A 19897-nucleotide genomic window follows, 5' to 3' on the forward strand; every position below is an offset into this window, starting at 1 on the left:
TTTGGCTTTCCATGTACTTCTTTGGTTGCAGTACATTGTTGGCAGACATTTAATTGACTTTGATATTTTTAAAGGCTCTTGGGTTTTTAGATTTTCCAATAAGCAGAGGGCTTAGTTCCAAATAACCTGAAGTACTGACTTAGCCAGAATTGTGATTCCTTCTTTATATTTTTTAATTCAGTTGAAATTTTTTCAGATTTTGCTTCTAAGGTTTTTGAAGGTAGCATCCAAAAGTTAAGACCAATCTCATCAGAATTAAAAATTTGATCCGATATTTATCCTTTCTTGAAAATAATTTCTTCCATTTTAGACTGGAATTTCACAACTGCAGATGAGTCAATTGACAATTTCTCCCTGCTAATATTCAGCTGCCTTATGCCACATTTCTTCTTTCACCTGTCAAGCCACTCCTCACTTGCAGTGAACGTTTCCTCGCCATCGTTAAACACCTTATGAAACTCAAGCGCCTTAGCTTGAAGCATTGGCCCACTCACAAGACTGCCCATCCTTCGCAGCTGTGAAAACTACAGAAGTGCTTCAGACATCGACTCATAGTTGCCCTTCTTCAAAGTCTTTCAACTTTGAAGGATTCCACTGTCTCTACTCGCACTTTTGTTCACAAATTTTACAATTTCTTTCCGGTTACATCTCCAATCCACAACAGTCACTTCCCAAAATCCCAAATCAGCAGCAACTTTCTCAACTGACTCGACATTGTCCAAGCAATTTATCCCATTAAATTTCATTTCAAGAGAAACTACAACTTTTTTCTTTTTTCCACTCACAGCGCAACACAGAATTCAGTAACAGCACAACCTTCAACACACTAACACAACCACGTTCAGTGCGAGTGCAGAGGTAACTAAAACTGACAGGTGACTGTGACAATACAAAGACTGACAGGTGAACCCGATGATTTCTTAACTCTGTAGAAGAGGAAACCTTGCATGTCAAATGTATAAACAACGCTTCTCGCCGTGATTGTTCTATCTTCCTGCGATTAGCTTGGTTAACTGACACTCAGATAATCTTAATTAATCTACTGTAATGTAATTTGCAGTTATAAAAAATGCAATATAACTTTATTTATACGAAATTTTTCAGTCCTAACAATAATGATTAATAAGAATTTTTCAAACCCACCACACAACTTTGTTGTTAAGGAACTATTTCACTTTCACAATAATTTATACCAGTCTTGAAATGTTTTTGAGACTTTCCATTGTTTTGAAAGTTGTGAAGGACTAGTAGGAAATTTTTTATGGCTTTTACCAAAAAGGAGACCTTGACGTCATTTTATACAATAAGTATAATAAGCTGAATAAGTCATTCTAACAAATTTAAAGATACAGCAAACTGTTATGAAGAAAATGACAATCAAGAAGAATTACAGTTCAGAAGTCCAACGATTCTGTGAGTGCATACCGCTGTCATTAATGCTGCTCAATAATTGAACAATGTATTGTTTTTTATAAATCATAATCATTTACACTTTTTGTAAAACGCAGGGAGGTATTCCTACCACGGTGTAATATAATACCTAGTTCCTTCTAAGCAACTAGCTTGTTCATACAGTACGGTGCAAACCAGTGAAATTATTTATTCGCTGACAATTACTATGCCAACATACAACAGATGGTAGAAAAAACCTCCAAAACTGTACCGCTGAGAGACATAATGCCCATAAAAGTTTGAGAGAAAATTACAAATTACTAAGAAACTAAGTACTGCATGAAGTCCACATTTTAAACAGTAAAAAAAAAATTCAAGAGAAAATACTGGCAATATGGGCGGATTAAACATAATCACACTTAAAATAGCTAGACAAACTGGAACATATTTCAAGTGATTTATTTTTCATAGATCATAAGGTTGATCTTTATAATGTAGAAGAAATTAAAGAAAGTAATATCAAAAATTGCCTTTTAGCTCATTAATATTTTGAAGTTTTAAATTTATATTCAATTAAAATAAAACAATAAAGATATAGAGGTTATCTGGCAGTATGAACATTCTCCATCACAGAAGTTATCTAATTTTATGTTAAAACATAGTTACTTACATACTCACAATTAATTAGTTTACTGACAATTAATTTAGCGATACTTAAAATTTTCTTTAATGATGTACTGCACCAGATTTTTCAATTGCATCAATTTATTTGTAAAAACCTTTACTTCCACTTAAAAATAAATAAATAAAATTTCAGTTTATCCCTTTCAACTGCATAAGTTACAACCCAACAACGCTTAATAAAAGTGTAAAATACTTTTTTCTTTCAAGAATTTAAAGTGTATTTGGTTTTTGATTAATTATTTATCGGTTAATTTTTTTTTATTAATATGTCTGCTTAAAAAGATTTTAAATCAAATGATGTACCTGATCAAAAGATGGCTCGAGCCCAGAAGCATGACGAAGTAGTTCAGGAGTATCTGTATCAAACCCCATATCGCCAAATCCTTCCTCCTGATTTACCAGAGCAGATATGTTACCGTAATCCTCTCTCATTGTAATTTCTTCAGCTCTAGATTGATTTAAACTGAACTGCGCTTCTATATCCACATCGCTACGAAAAAGATAATTTTAACAAATTAAAGACTAAAAATTACAACATTAATCCCATTATAAAGTTCATAGCATCATCATCCGTCAGACTTTAATTTATAAAAAAACAAATTGGGAGTACAGCAATAATCAAATCTTCTCCTTCAAAAAATCAAAGAAGGGATGCATCCTTCTTGCTATTAAAATACTCATTCCTCAGCCAAACAACAGTAATAAAAATATGCTGCGTGTCTTTTTATTTTTGGAATATGCTTTACTTTCAGAAAAAACCAACATTGTCAAAGGAAATTTGACCCCCTCTTGTCTATGAGAAATCTGCCTCCTAAGCTCCTCAATGAACAAAAACTGAAATTGAAATCGGTGACATTCTAATTAGTTCTTTTAAAAATGGATTCTACTTTTAGAAAAGATTAAAAAATAAATAGAAGTGCCAGGCCTCCAGCATCTTCTTATGTCTCCTACCTTTCTCATTAAAAAAAACAACATTGAATTGGTTCCTTTTATAAACATTTTATGCTTTCTTGTTCCCTAAAACACTCATGCTATCGTATCACCTTACATTAACAAACTTTTAATCAGAACTTTCTTTAAAATGTATTTTACCTTCAGGAACCGATGAAAAATAAATGAAATTAAACATTACATCCAGACTTTTTCTTTTATATAATAAATTCTATCATTATAAAATTTACAATAAATAAAAACAAATAGCGGTATCAAAAAAATTCTGAGCCTATAGGCATTTGAAGGTCTTTAGCATCCAAACCCAGTTAAACGAAAGAAATTTAATTACACGAATTAATTAATTAATTTGAACAGTTGTTTCAAAATGTTTTCTGTCTTAGAAAAATTAAGACATGCAAAATTTCCAAGAGGATCATCACACCTTCTTGCCCCAAATAAAAAGGGCTCTCCTAACTCCCTCAATTAAAATACTTGAAATCAAACAACCAGTTTAAAGAATAAGTGTTTTAAAATAGGAAAAGGCTGAAAAATGCATTACGTTAAAAAAATTTAGGCTTTCTCGCATTAACAGGCCTCTATTATACAGCAACGTTAAATTAATAATACTTATTAAATTGTTAAATTATAATTTATCTATAGCAACACTCAAACCGTTCTTTAACAAAATATCTTCTTACTTTAAAAAAGAAAGCTTCATTCTGTTTTTCCCTTCATAAAGGGTTCATGCTCTCTAATGCCTCGATTAAAAAAATTAAAGAATGAAATATTAGAAATGTACTTTAAAAAATGTCTTATGCCATCGGAAAGATTAAAACTCATAATATCTAATATAATCATCCCTCATTGTCCTCAGAGAGCTTTTAGGCGATTTAAAACTGAAAGATTAAAATATTTCTCTTTTGAAGTATCATTTTTCTTTGGATGAAAATCAACGTTAATAATAATTATTTCTATTCCGTATTTAATATTTACTTACACATTACAACACACACAAAATTAGATACTATCTTCTAGCGATAATAATACTTTTGTTTTCCTCCAGGACCATTACTTCAGAGGATTAGACGAAATGGCAATTTTGTACGTATGAAAATGCCATGCCTGACCAGGATTCGAATCCGGGACCAAGCAATAATTATATTTGTTACAATAAGAAATATAATGTAAACTGTAAAACAAAATATCGATGGAATGCTATTCTTTACAAAACAAGCAAAATAAAATTCTTGATAAAATGAACATAACAATTTCAATATATATCATACAACTGTATGAATAAATAACTTTTATTACATAATGATTACTAATAACCTAAAGGTATTTATCAACAAGTAAATGGAAATTAGCTATCCTGACAGAATAATCTGTTTTGGCCAACCGAGTGAAATACAATTGAGATGAAACTAAGAAATAAAAATAAATGGGTTCTATTCATTATTAACAATTGGGAAAAATTCTTATAATTAAAAGCAGTAAGGACCAAATAAACAATGCAAGTAATTTAATAAAATTTTCTTTCTTATAGAGTGTCTTCTTTCATTCAATACAGAACTGAGCACAACCTTAACAATTTAGGTGTTAAATGTTCATTTATAACAGTCATAATTGGGAATAGTAACATAATTTTACTTAGAATTATTTTATACCTAGCCATAATCAAAAAATCATTCTAATTATACTTGATTTTACATAAAATTAATCTAGTACTCTAGTATGACCTTTAAACGATGTTGTGCATTTAGATTTTTTTACAATCAATCTCAGTATGTACTTTTGTAAAATCGTCATTACTATTTCTATAAGCACCACCCCAACAAATTAACCGATAACATAGCCTCCCGATTGCATTAACACAAAATGTAAAATTTTTAAAACGTAAATGGAATATAAATCTCTCAAGAAATAAAATCTTCCTTATACAATTAATTACCTAGCCAATTTCTTTTTGAAAAATTTAAGGGGGTGATCTTTCCAAGTTAAATAGCTGTCTAATGTACTATCTACTTACTTAATAATAGATAGCTTTCGTAAATTAATGAATTTCTACAATCAACATTCAATACACAATTAATCATATATCTTAAATTCTCAATTGCGGTTTCTTTCTATTTTAACTCAAAAAGGCACTTGTTTTATCGGCATTAAAATTCACTTTTACCATCAAGTAGCCACCATTAAGTCGCTTTCAATTGGCAAGTGAACTAAAGAACGACAATGCCTAGTAGCACAATGGAATATCATCGGCAAAACAAATTATTATTTCTCCTTTAAATTATACCATTATACAGGTTGATCATAAACAATAAAACAAGACAGGGTGATTTCAGAACCCTGTGGAACAACATGCATAACGAATTCAGGCTCACTCAGCCTTCCGTTAAGCCTAATTCTGTGCGTTCGATTATCTAAATAGGATTTAAACCAGATACGGGAAATCCCTCTGACACTAATCTTCTCCATTTTATCAAATAAATTCTATGATTTATCATGACAAAAGCCTTTTGGCTACCTATGAAAAGTAGGTAGGCAGGCAAATATTATTAGGTAGGTAGATATATTGTATAGCCTTTGTTTATATTTTCATTAATGAAGTAAATTTTACACGATAACGATAACACATCTTCTGTGCTAGTTACTACAGAAAACGAACAGTCCTAAAATCGCAATTTGGCAAAATAAAATCAAATTTTGTTGATTTCAAATCTCAGTCAAGGTCTCTATAAAGTCTGCATACAAATTTCAAAATACAAAACATTATATGTATGTTACTAAAATGTGAAAAGATCATACATTTCAACGATTTTAAATTTCAGGTACTTGACCCCACCACAAAAAAACTATATATTTTTTTGAGCCAGTTATTACCTGCAAATGTCAAGGATCACTTTCCCCAATAGATTAATCACTTAATTTAACTACTAAACAATAAAAGTGAGAGTTAACCCTTCACGGGCGGCGATGTTTTATGGCTATGGGGGGAAGACATTTTCAAAAAAACGTTCAAGCAAAAACTACTTAAAGTAACTTAAAACATGCATTCATGTATAAAAACAACATATGCCTTGTGTATTTTGCTGAATTCTACCGCTAATCTGGTTAAGGAACACTGTTAAATTATCTCACGACAAAAAGGTTATATGAAAAGGGCACAAGTCTCACCGAGCGCACTAGAATTTTGCAAACTATAGTTGATGATTACGGTTACGTTTTACATTGAGTTCTTTTCATGTAAATGACACAGAATAATAATAGTAACATTGATGGTAATATAATAACAATAGCAATTTTGAAGAAGTAGTGCACCTAGGCAGGGAATAATATAATATGGCTTTATTATAACAAAATATATTTTTATTCATTTCCTTCTAAATATTTACTTTGAAAATTTTGTTCGACTATAAATGAACCAAGCCGAAAATGAAGTTTTGGAAGGAACAGTTTGTAAACAAATTACTTAAAAATGAGTGAAAAACATGAAAAAAATAATAACTAATCTGATAACTGAAATAAAATGGTTCCCAATCACGTTGTACCAGGAATTCCTTCTCAAAATGATTGAAACGACAAATAGCCGGTCACATTCGAAGACTCATATATGGATTTCCACCCTCAGCGTAAGTACAGGTAGCCAGCTGTGAAGGGTTAATTTGAAACAATATTTTTAATGCTACTATAAAAAAAATTAAGCTTTAATGGCAAAGTAACAACCAGCTCTCAAGCTTTTTAGGCTCAAAATTGTAGTTAAAAAATCAACACTATCAGTATAATTCAGACGATTTAAAAGATATGATTACCAACGTATGAATGCATCTCCTTTTAGTAAATTTTATCTAAAAGGTACCTGGAATTCAGCGAATTCCTATCTGAATATTAAGGTGTTATCCTTAGAATAATAGCTTACTAGTATAGTACCAAGATCAACCAAAGTACCGGTAAATATTTATGTTGTTGATGGTCATATGAATCACAAAAATGATTCATATTACATTTCAAACATGTAAGATCAATTCTTTACAGTGTATAATATATATGAATCTAGAAAGAAAGAATTTTTTTTTTGTAAAAAAAAGGAATAATTTTTCAAACAGAAAAACAAATATTATATTGGAATACGTACATACTAAATGGATGAATTTATGTTGGTACATTTTCATCTTTATCTGATTCAGAGTTTGTAAAATTTTCTAACCTTTATAACTATTTTTAAATTTCTGATTTCTGGAAGTAAAAGAAATTTCATGAAGAACTAAATGGAGATTAATTTAAAATTTTTGTCCTAATCTTTTTTTTAAGCGTGTACATGCCACACATTTACACCCAATAGCAGTGCAGTGAAATTTTAGAAATGTATTAAATTGATATAACAAAAGAATTAAGTTTAAAATCCTACTATCTTCAATAAAAAAAAATTACAATATATGAATACTCACTTAAGTTCTGGCATGGCAGTATCAAAGTCATGAAACACTTCTGGTAATGTGATTGCAGTGACTGCAGCCTCTCTATTTTCTTCAGGCAGATCAACCATACCCGGACGAAATGCCATTTTAATCTTAACAAATGCTTCATTACAATCTGCTAATAGATACTTCGCTTTACGAGAGTAGATTCTTACCACACCCAGCAACAAATGTCCAGAAGTACGTAATGCCATTTTAACCTGGAACACCATGAATATTAAATGGCTGATATTGACCGCATACAACAGTGCAATTCTATATATAAAGAAAAATCTTGCAAGTATGAAATTTTATTAACACAGTATACAGGTGGTCAAGAGAGGAGGGTTTCTTGAAAAATCAAGATCGAAAGAAGTACACAAAGTTTGGTACTTTGTGTACTACATATAACTACCCCAAATCTGGTAGTTCTGACTACTAACAAAACCAACCAAGGTGTAACCACACTTCATCTATGAAAAACACTTCATGTAAAATGCTCCACAAAGATTTAAGAGATCTTGTAACAGCCACTTTAATGTCCTGTATGACCTGCGTCATTAAACCTTACCTGTATCGGGCATGTTTCTGGTCTAACATTAAACCTGTTTCATGAAATTTTTTAACTTCTGAATAACACTTTTCACCGGTGTTTCCTTTTCAAATTTCTTCCTGAATTTTTGTCGATACAAAACAGAGTTTCGTCTTTAAATAACCTTCCATCACAAATATATATTCTTCAACAGTCGATAACATTTTAACAACACGATTATTCAACCTTGTTCAAAAGCCAATGCTCGACAGACTGGCAGTACTCAAATGCGCAGCCAATGAACAGTCTCCCCACTCCAGTTGCAATTGCACCATCATCTTCCACATTATCTTACCCGTCTCACACCGATAAATATAATTTAACAGAAATATGCATATAGCATAAACTAATGGACTGATGAGGCCACTTCTTTTAACCTCTGTATAAAACTAATAAACTTTTCTTGATAACTGCTTATTCAAAACGACTTTGAAGACAAATGTATAACGTATTTTTATTTTAATGTGGAATATTTTTACAGAAATGGGAAATCTGTCAAACGTTTGACACTCCTTCCCTTCTGTTACTGCATTAATTAGAGATCAATTATCTTATCTTAGCTATAATAAAAGTATAACGATTATTTATATTTGCAAGATGATAATGAGGGAACCTACACTCAGTAATGCCGATTTGATATTCCACTACAGCTTTCTGATCAAGTTTAAGGTACAAACAAATGAAACGCATAATACGAATAAAGTAGTTTAAAATAATAGTAAATAACATAACATAAAAATAATAACAATTTACAATAATACAATAGTTAAATCCATACTGAAAATGGCAAATAATTAACAGAACTTTTCTTTTACTCAATCTGTTTGCATTTTTGAGATTAATTAGATGGTTAGCGATTTACTTATAAGTAATTCTATACCGGTTACCACATTTAAAAAAGTTCTTTTAATAATTATATTCTCAATTCCATTTTATTAATTGCATATTTTCCCATATTTTACACGAAAAACATTTAGCGTGTTTTTATATTAATATAATATATATTAATTATTAATATTTTTCATATTTCATATTTTTTCATACTAGCATAAATTGATGTATGACTTAGGTTAGTTTATTTTTTAATTTTCTTCATAAAAGTAAAATAAACAAATATAGTATATAGTTTATCTTTACTACTATTTTTATAATGGTGTGATGGTATTGTATAAATTTAATTAAGATTAGCTTTTTATAATCAATTAGATTTTAATTATTGCTGTGACTTAAAGAGTATGATAAAATAATGTGCACAATCTCATTACTGAAATCAATTAGCATAAGATACATAAATAACTAATATATAATAATTGGAATAAAAAATAACACAAAATAAAAACAGCATCCGGAATTTCTTTAAACACAAGATAAGCTATTGATTGTAATTATCTAACCGGTTTTTGAAGTGGGTTTTTTATGATCTCATAAAAAGGTATGGGAAAACTACAAACACCATATTGCTGCAGACAGACTGATGGCCTGTGGTACGTTTTTGCATTTCATTAACCTAATCTTCTACGCTAAAATAAATGACAACTACACAAGAGTTTTTTTCACTGGATTGGTTTAAAGTTGAATTTGTAGTTACTATTTATAAGAACTCATTATACATTAGTATGCATTGTATAAAAACACGGTTCATGGTATTTGTGGAATTAAAAATCAGTTTTAATTTTTTCTTCTTTGGGTAAACAGGGTATACCACAAAGAAACAGACGTATTTCAGGATATGCTTTACAAGTAAATAAAAAAGAGAAAGTTTAAGTAGATACGGGTCTAAAATGCTTTGTTTTTAATACGTCACAGCCTGTGAATAATTTTGCCCTTATTCTTTATTTAAAGTAAAAAATGAAGCCATAATAAAATTCTTTGAACTTAAGTACCATCTATTCTAGAATATGTAATTTTAACACAAAGAAAATAAATCTTTGACCAAGTCAATGTTCTTGAAATTTTAACTACAAGTTATATTGAAAATAATGTTATAGAGCATACAACTGAATGACTCAAATTATACAATAGTCTCAGCTCCTCCTAAAAACATTCTATGTGGACATACTGACGATTGCTTGAATGTCAAATCTGGTAATATGAACAATGTGAGATCAGCTTTTCTTATTGCATAACACGAAGTGTGGCTGCATTGAACTTACTGAAAGTGATGATGATCAGACAAAAGGAGTGCATATTGATCAATGGGATGTGTATAAACAACAAATGTTTGAATTTAAGCCCATGAATATTCAATGAACCTCATCTCATTTCCCTTTGAACAATTCCTAACAGAACAAAGCTGGGTTAAGGGTGGATTTCATAATTTGTAATTGCTGTAAATGTTTATGTTAAAAATAAAGTTTGGTTCTAAATGTAACTCCCAGCTATATATATATATATATATATATATATATATATAAAATGACTTTTTCATTTAATAGAGGTCTACTGATAGGTGTTCCTTGTTCTCTTTCTTGAAGGAACATCCACAGTGTCTCATCTAGTTTTATTTTAAAAGTACACTTCGACTGAAGAGCCTTGCTGTGTATAATATGCTTCAATTTATGAACGGTTTTCCCCCACAACATTGTTGTCAACATCTAAATCTAATGCTGCTGATTTATACCTTATTGTTCTAACGCTTTCAGTTTAGTTTCAATTGAAACTACCACACATTTTCTTTTGCAACTGTAAGTGCAGGTAAAAAGTAAACAACAGAATTTTAAAGGTTACCTAAAACTAAGAAAGCTATCGATAAGTACAAAACTCATTACACTCTACTGAATAGATGAAAATAAAAAGATGAAAATCTTAAAAATTACTGTACTGTACTGAATTTAAGCTAAAATTTAATTAATATGAACAACATACTATACGCACTATATGTCCGTTAAAAGGCAGTTATTTTCAATGCTGTATATATATATGTACTGTATAAAATAATTTTTCATTTAACAGATGCCACTCAATATCACACCATTCACACCGCAACTGATGTGATGATTTTATGAGTCTTCACTTCAACATCATAACGCAGTTATGACATAATCACATTGAAAAAGTTTTTAAATAAAACCGCTTAATTTATCTATGTTGTGAAATTAATGTGAGAGATATTGGCGTAAATTGTTTGTTTATAGTTTAGGCTAGCTGAGGAAATGTATGAGTCAAACACTGTGTCATACAGTAGTGGATAAAGTCTATGTGTGTACTATATTTTATAAAAAATCTTTCTTTTGCATGCTGGCCTAATTATTATTGCACGTAACTAATGCAGTGCTGTACTGTATAGGGCCTAATTACATTAAATCATATAAATTATAAAAAATAAGTTGAAAAATTGATTATTTTATAAAAAAAAAAATGGAGGGTCGTTCAACCAACCTGAACAGTTGGTTAACCGATAATTTTACGGGTTCGTCAGTTAACCCAAAGTCGATTAAACAGGAGAGGGGGACTTCTGGACTCCTATTAATATGCCATTTAAAAAATACTTTTATAATAAATAAATACCTTAGGCTGTAAAATTCCATCAACTGATTTTTCAATATTAGTTTCAAAAACGTGAGCTTTTGTCAACTTCTTATCCCAATGAGCAGCAAGCCAAATTCGGGCTAAAGGGCCCTTTTTGGCCAGCACAAACTGTGCGTAAAACATATTTACGTATCCAAGTCAGGAACACCTGTGATAAAAAAACAAACAAAGATTCAAATTGTGAACATATTAAGCTACCAGAATAAATATTAAAGTACGTAAATATTAAATATGCACAATTGTATGCGTTAATGGTCTATGAAATTATATTACTAGAACCAAAACAAACTACTAAATAACTACAGCAAAGGAAGGCATAAGTGACATAGAAAAAGACAATTTAAGGTATAACTAATAACTAGCTTCTTAAAATGTTATTTACTGAAGCTACTGTATTCACCGAAGAAAATTATGGACATACATACTTCTGGGTTAGACTTGTTCATAGTTATACATTTATAAATAAAATATCATTACACACTGTATTATTTGTTTTCATCATGAATAAATTTATCAATATTTATACAAATACATATTAAAAATTTGGACACTTCTTAGTCTATGTATTTTTATATACAGAGCAATTTTGTTTCAAAATAATAGTTTTAAAATTAAAAAGTTACAATTTATATAAATCTCAAAAATTTACAAAGCAGCTGTTACAAAATGGCGGCTAGAAAAACATAAAATATTATCCGATTTTGATATTTTTTCTTTGTCCTGTTTAGCCCCTGGGAATTACCGACGGGTATTACTTCAGAGGATGAGTGTAAGTGAAAAGTAGTCTTGCACAGTCTCAGGTCATCCATTTCTGAGATTGTGGTTAATTGAAACCCAACCACCAAAGAACATCGGCATCCACGATCTAGAATTCAGACCCATATAAAAGAAACTGCCTTTACTAGGGACTTGAACACTGGAGCTTTCAACTTCCAAATCAGCTGATTTGCGAAGACGTGTTCACCTCTAGACCAACTGGTGGGTGAACTGCTTTTGACACTGCATGTTATTAAAATCCCAATAAAAAATAAAAATTGTTAGCACCATATTTCCTTTTTTTTTCCTTTTAGTGATTTGAAAAGATCTATTCAGGGACTGGGGATCCCTGTCAACCTCCTGGAAACTAATCTTTACATTTTTTCAACAGTATTTTTAAAATATTTCAATATTTTTTTTTTATAAACGACATGATTTAAGCAGGCATCAGAGGAAGACTTTGTGTTCAAAATACTTTCACCTTTGGTTCTGCTATATTGACTAGAAAAAACAAGTTCCATGGTTTGGTGGATGAACGACCATTGGTTTTCTCACTAAACTATTAATCTATATATTATAAGGGAAAATAACGAAGGAGAAATTGGTAAGGGTATACGACATAATGCAATACTATATAACCAATGATTACATGCAGGAAAAACTTTAAAAGTGTAGAAAAAAAGAAGAAATAACAGGAACAATAGATGCAGATGCAATAGAATACAATTTTTATTGAAATTTTTATAATGTACAAGTTGTAATCTGAAACTGTTACATGGGAGGCTTCCAATAGATACTTCAAATAAAAGATAAAACATACTTCAGACACAGTTAAAATATCTTCCTATGGAGATTTTTTTTTAATAATCAGTGCCACTGCTATTATATGGTAAAATAATAACTGGTACTTATGTGTCGACGATTACTGAAACTCATAAACATCACTAACATTTTTCTTATATAAGTAAAATATACTTTTATACAAAACAGCTCTAATATTGAAATAGTTCTAACTGAAGGTAATAAGGAGGGAAAGGCCTAAGGAGAATCTGGCCTGGAACAAACTTCTTTGAAAAAATTATGCCTATTAATATTTCCTGGAGATTAACACTTTTTAAAAAAGAGTGATTTGAATATCTGCAATACATCAATTTTTTTTCAAGGGGGCAAGAACGGTAAAACCCTTTGGGATATCTAAGATACTTGAACTTTGTATCTCAATTTTTCTGCGGGTAGGAAATCTTTCCTAAAAAGAACCATTTTAATATTTTACTTCGGAGGTCTAACTGTGTAAACCTTTGGAAAGCGAAGGCATTAACTTCTTATAATTACAATGTTTCTTCATTTTTCTGAAGGTAAGCAACATTTTTTTTTTAGAGATTAGAAACTAATCAAAAACAAAAGTATTCCAATTTTAATGCGTAACTTAATTTTTTTTTACTTTTACATGACTTAAGAAGAACTATGATCTCAGGAATCTTTTTACCATAATTACTGGCCAACAAATTTTAATATTGCAATAATATAGCCTACAACGTAAAAACATGACTCAAATCTTTTGGCAACAATAATTAGAAAACAGAGTATTTATATTACTTTATCTTTAGCTCTATTCCAGAGCTAGGAAATTTTTTACGTTTTTCCAGAAAAACATAAAAATTCTCAACATGTTAAATATATATTTATTTCTATTTTGTAGGCTACATTACTGCAGTGTTAAACTTGGTGAACATTAATTATAATAAATAAATACATTTTAGAAAAAACGCAGTTCAAATGTTGCAATATTATTTTTTTAAAAGTAGATAAGGTTAAGTATGTTTAAAATAAGTTTAGGATTTAAAAGTAAACACAGAATACAACTCTACTTCCTTTCAATAGAATATTGAAAAATAAAATTCATTTTTAGTTAGGTATTTAAAAAATCTGATATTTATACCTTTTTTGTGGTTTTATTAGCAAGTTAAATACATATAACACTTAATGGTAGGCTGTACATATTGAACACTGGGATTACCATTCATGTATTAATGAGATTTTCGGCAAATTTTAATTTAAACAAATTCTATTACCAGCTGAAATTTATACCTGATAATATATACCACGAATAGAACTGTAACTCATGTTAAGTTTACCAAAAATATATTACTTACAAATAATGAAAATTATGAATTATATTGTTTTTTCTAGATGCAACATTTTGCTGAAACCATCTATCCAGCACTCAAAACTAGGTAAAAATAACATTTATTAAAAAATGAATTAAATACTACATAATATACTTCGACTCCACTATTAAAGTAATAGAATTCATATTTTCAATAAAAAAAATGTTTTTTATAGCTTCAAATGCTGGGAACTTATATCATTAAAATTCATATCTTCACATAACAAATTCTATCAAATAAAAGTTAAATCTATATGCAAATTACTAGAATTACACTGATTAGAGTATTAGAAAACTCATCATTCTTGTGGGATAAATGACGATTAATACCTATTACTAAAACTTAATATTTTAAGATACATAAATAACACACGATTACAACACCCATAATGTATACTTAGCTCTTTACACACTGCAGTTATAAAATTTCTCCCTCCAAAAGCTCATATAAATCTCCAGTAATTAAATATTTACTTTTTACTCAACAACTGGCTTAATCCGAATTACTAAAGGCAGAAGTAAAGACTTTATTAACTGTATTCAACAACTCTTAATACAATCTTTAAAAAAATAAAACTAACCTTAACAATAGGCTACTTAATATAAACAATACACACAAAGAAAAACCTATTATTTGAAATTATATGATTTAAATCAGATCACGGTTATAGACTGGTGAAGTTACGAAATAATAAAATAATGATTAAAGGATAATAACTCACAAGTGAAAACGAACAGCTCGCTGATTTGGCGCCTATTCGACAGCCAAAATCAGTTCACACGACTGCTAACAAGTATCAATAAATCACTATGTAAAACTAAAGCTAACTCAAACAATATACTTACACAAACTGAAGCCTGTCCCAGAAAAAGCAAACAATGAATAATTAAAAATAATCTAGAAACAAGTACATGCCCATAACGAGTCTACGCGGCACGAACTCAACAACATAAACAACCGAATTAACTGACTACTGCAAGACAACTGTTACAAGATGGCGGCAAACAAGAACACTTTTATATTTAGCATTTGGAAGTTTTGCAATTTGTATATTAGTTATTTATCTTTGTTTGAAATAAGTTCTGTGAATGAAAAAATAATAATGAATAATAAAAATACATTCTCAAATATCAGCAAACGCAATTTGTTTACAAATTCAAATATACTTGAGCAGAATAGATTGAAAATTAATTAAAAATCAAATGTAACTAAATGTTTTTAAATAAAATTTTATGATGGTTTTTAACCATTTAAATTGGAATTCTTGTCCCAAAATTAAAAAAAAAAAAAAAAAAAAAAAACTACAACATTATTTGTACTTAATCTGAAATTAATTTTAACATCATAACTGTTTTAAGAAGTAAATTCTGGTTTCAACATTTCTGTTTTATTACTTATTTATTGAATTTTATCTCATAATTACTAAGATTTATTACTCACATGGTTTTTATTCTGTCTTACAGGTTGTGCCTTCGGTTGTTTTTTTTCAATTAGTAATTTTGTGGGATGTTCCCATAATTATTTAGATTTTTCATTAGGATAAAATTTTACTCTGTTTTTAGACTTGTTTTACGCCGAAACTTAATCTCATTAAATAAGGTAATAGTTATTATGTTACTATCATAATTTTATATTTTCAGTAAATTTAAAGATTACATATTTTTCTGTATCATGTGGGAGATAACCTCTCTTTTCCAGCTGATTAAAAATATGACATTTTATTGTTTGTAATGTGTTACTGTAGTTTCAAGTTAATATACATTATTTTAATTAATATAATCTCCTGAAAAACACGTTAAGGTATAGCATTAACTTATTTTCATTTTTATAATTTTTTGTAAGTATTTTTGGTATCTTTTTTTGTAGAATATAAGACTAATTCACTAATCGTCTTATAGACAGGAAATGAGTTGATAGATTTAACTAATCAGTTTGAATTGTTTACTTTTTATTTGGAAATAGCCGGTAGATGCATTTAATTTTACCTGTTGTTATGTTTATACATTTCTAAATTATTTCTATATTAATTTCATTTGTTTATTGTTTAAGAAATTTTTAAGTGCTTCATTTTTCAGCTTCATGAAGATATTAACATACCATAAAATGTTTACCATTTATTATAATGTACCATACTAAAATTGGTTTAAAATTTCAAGTAAAAATCTCATTTGATTACTTACACTTACATAGATTAATTGGTAAAATTACCAAAAAATAGAAAAAGAAATGTATATCTAAATTTGAATTGCACATTATACTTATTGCTAATTATAAGTATTAATTAACTGACATGTTGTCATCTTTACTTGGTAAAATGATTAAGTTGGTATATAGTAAAAGATTATTCTATATTAATGTGTATAATATTAATGCATTATCATTGCATAGGTAGTTTGTGATTATTAGACTGTTTCTTAATTCATAGCTGTCATTTATTTAAAAGATTTGCAATTAAAATTTTCTTTGGTTTTTAAGGAGACTTTTATTAATGATTAAACAGAATAGATTAATGGGACTATTAATAGAGTAGTTAGCTGCTTTCTGTCAGCATTATAAAATTTGATTAAATACAAAAAAAAAAATTTCATTAACTGCTCACCAATTTCCAGTCATTACGTATTAATCAATCATGTAAGTAGTGCCTTTTATGATATGTTCCAGAAATGCCTTTAATATTTTGCCAAATTGTGTAAAATAGTGTTTAATTTTCTTTTTTCCCATTGGATTACTACTTTGTTCCTTTGTAGATTACTTTTTTTATTTAATATGTTTGTTTTTGTGTATAACTTCCTTATAATAATGAATTAAGGAATATTTTCTTAATGAATTAAGAAAATATATTGAAAAATAACATCAGAATTAATGTTTTACAGCTGGTTTTCTATTTACATTTTTAATATTGTTTAAGATAAATATGCTATTATGAGTTACTGTGATATGTTATTTAATTTTATAGCATTGCTAAGTATTTGTAATTATGCATATCATTACCGAGTTTTAAGAATAAACTGCCGAATTATTTTAATAATAACTAACGAACTGTTGCAAGAATATTATTGATTGTAATCTGAAGGTGAAATGTAGTAAAAAAAATTTGTACAATACTTTCAGCTGCCATTTAATTTTTTATTTTTATTTTTGTAACGTAAATGTCAGAGAAATAGGAGTAGTTAAAAATGAGTTTGACCACTGTTCTTCTTGTCAGTTGTTAAATGAAAACTATTTTTCTTTGAAATCATCATACTGCCATAAAGTTAGTATGATTCAAGAGATGGCAGACAGAAATTTCAAAGTTTATGTAGTATGGTATTTTTGAAGCTATGCACATCGGATCTGTTTACATCTTGTCATACTCACTTATGTAATGTTGAATTTATTCAACAATAAATTCAAATTTCCTTTAGAAAATAAGATCAATAAAGTTTTTAGATCGGTGAAAATGATAAAATTGTTGCTGGATTTTTACAAAACAAACACAGTACTTCCATTCATAAACAATAAAATCACCCTTGGTCACACATTTTATGGTAAGATATAGCATACAAATTGACTCGCAATAATCAGAGAAGCAAAGAATTAAAAAAGATTAAAATTTGTGGCAAAATAGAAAGGGTATAATGGCATTTATTTAGAGAAATAATACAAAATAAACATTTGTGAAATAATATTTTATTACTTTTAAAAAAGAAGCATCGACTTGGGAATATTAGTTTTAATTATATTAGTAAAAATACAAATAAATTTGTTAATGTCTGTATCTGTGAAAAATTATATACTTTATTTTTTAAACAAATAGATAATTTTAAAAATATTTAAATTGTAATAAAACTAGGTAAAAAAATATTGCAGTCGTATTTATAGAAAACTTTTAATGATTGTACAATAAGTATTTATTGGTGAAACAAACATATCCTTTTTAACAAAGCTTTTTCGAAAATCTAAAAGCTTATAAAAATAAAATAAAAACATTTTAAAATGTTTCGGGTCACCTTATTCGTTACATGTAAATTGTGTAATAACAAATATTGAGTATAATCCAGAAATATTAATGGTAATTATAAATTTGGATATTTAGATAAATATTACAGTCACAAATATTATTCATAAACTCACTCTTATGAAAGAACATGTAAAATAATTAACTTGATGAAATTATATAAAACTTAATGAATTATATAAATTGGCACACCTGATGTAACCAGTGATCATGGGAATTACCATTTTTTACATATAATGTTGGTCATGCATTACCTGATATAATATTTTATTACTGATAATGAATTCGTGGAATTAAAATTACTTAAACTGGTAAATGTTCATATTAAGCTTGCAATTTTGATGTGTTCAGGTGATTTTTTAATTTCTGTTAATTGCATATAAATTTTATCTTTTTACTTTTATGTAAATGTAAAAAGATGAAGATTTGCTAAAAAAAATATCACTGAAGATGGGCTTAGGCCTGAAAATATTTTGTACATAAAAAAGTAAACCTGTACTTTTACATTACTTCCCTTTACTTTTTATGTTCAAAACGTTTTCAGGCCTAAACCCATCTTCAGTGATATTTTTTTAACAATTCTTCATCCGTTTACATTTACATAAAAGTAAAAAGGTAAAATTTAATGTGTAAATGTAAACAGATGAAGAATTGTTAAAAAACATCATTTTATGTTTAAAATGTTGCACATTTTGAACATAAAAAAGTAAAGGTAAAGAGTGTTCTCCAATTCTGTACTTTGCAGAGACTGAAAAAATATTATATTATATGTAGTTATTTAACGTACAGAGGAAAAAAAAATGAAATATAAAAAATTTAATCTAAATAAATTAATATATATATATATATATATATATATATAAAATAACTCGCCAAAATATGCCCTTTATTCTGATTTGTTCATAATAATTCACCAAAAAGTGGGTAGGTATCATACAATACAAATAAAAAAAGAACTGCTTCAGCAAAGGAAATTGGTTTACCACAGTTTCCTTTGGTCCATCTTATATCTTGGTAACACAAAATGTACAGTTAATTATAAAACTAGGTATAATTAATGTCCATATTAATCATTTAAGATATAAACACATGAAATAATGTAGAAAGTAAATACATGAAAATAACTAAACATAAAAAAATAATTGCAAACAGTTCACAATTAAGAAGGCGTACTGATGCAGATAGGTTATTTTTTTAAATAGTATCATTTGACAAATTATTTAATAGAATAATATTAATCTTTAAAAGAAAATATTTTAATTGTATTTTAAATAAATTAGCATGACAATTTTTGAAATTGTGGTAATTTATTAAAAATCCTAACAAAAGCAAAATAGAATTTCAAAATATTGTGTTGAGTAAAAAAAGTTCTGTTGTCTAATTTGGT

The 19897-nt window shown here is 28.4% G+C and overlaps 2 protein-coding genes across 5 annotated transcripts in view; one reads left to right on the top strand and one right to left on the bottom strand.

Moving 5' to 3' along the window:
- vtd (RAD21 cohesin complex component verthandi) overlaps nucleotides 1-15498 on the bottom strand; it is a 76333-nt gene extending 60835 nt beyond the window's left edge. For both annotated transcript variants that reach the window (XM_075353950.1, XM_075353949.1), the window contains exons 1-4: nucleotides 15359-15498; nucleotides 11569-11737; nucleotides 7461-7690; nucleotides 2380-2566 (exon numbers count right to left, since the gene is read on the bottom strand). In XM_075353950.1, the coding sequence (XP_075210065.1) occupies nucleotides 2380-2566; nucleotides 7461-7690; nucleotides 11569-11712 (561 nt within the window). In that variant the 5' untranslated portion in view covers nucleotides 11713-11737; nucleotides 15359-15498. The remainder of the gene's footprint in view (nucleotides 1-2379; nucleotides 2567-7460; nucleotides 7691-11568; nucleotides 11738-15358) is intronic.
- Nucleotides 15499-15972: 474 nt separating this feature from the next.
- The window catches only part of LOC142317407 (peroxisomal targeting signal 1 receptor-like), an 85489-nt gene continuing 81564 nt past the window's right edge, over nucleotides 15973-19897 (top strand). For 2 of the 3 annotated variants that reach the window (XM_075353951.1, XM_075353953.1), the window contains exon 1: nucleotides 15973-16112. The gene's annotated coding sequence lies outside the window, so the exon portion shown is untranslated. Of the gene's footprint in view, nucleotides 16113-16209; nucleotides 16314-19897 lie in introns of those variants that run through there. The other variant, XM_075353952.1, reaches the window with a different exon arrangement.

The sequence above is a fragment of the Lycorma delicatula genome, chromosome 1, assembly GCF_047948215.1.
Source record: "Lycorma delicatula isolate Av1 chromosome 1, ASM4794821v1, whole genome shotgun sequence".
In the NCBI taxonomy this organism is placed as follows: domain Eukaryota; kingdom Metazoa; phylum Arthropoda; class Insecta; order Hemiptera; family Fulgoridae; genus Lycorma; species Lycorma delicatula.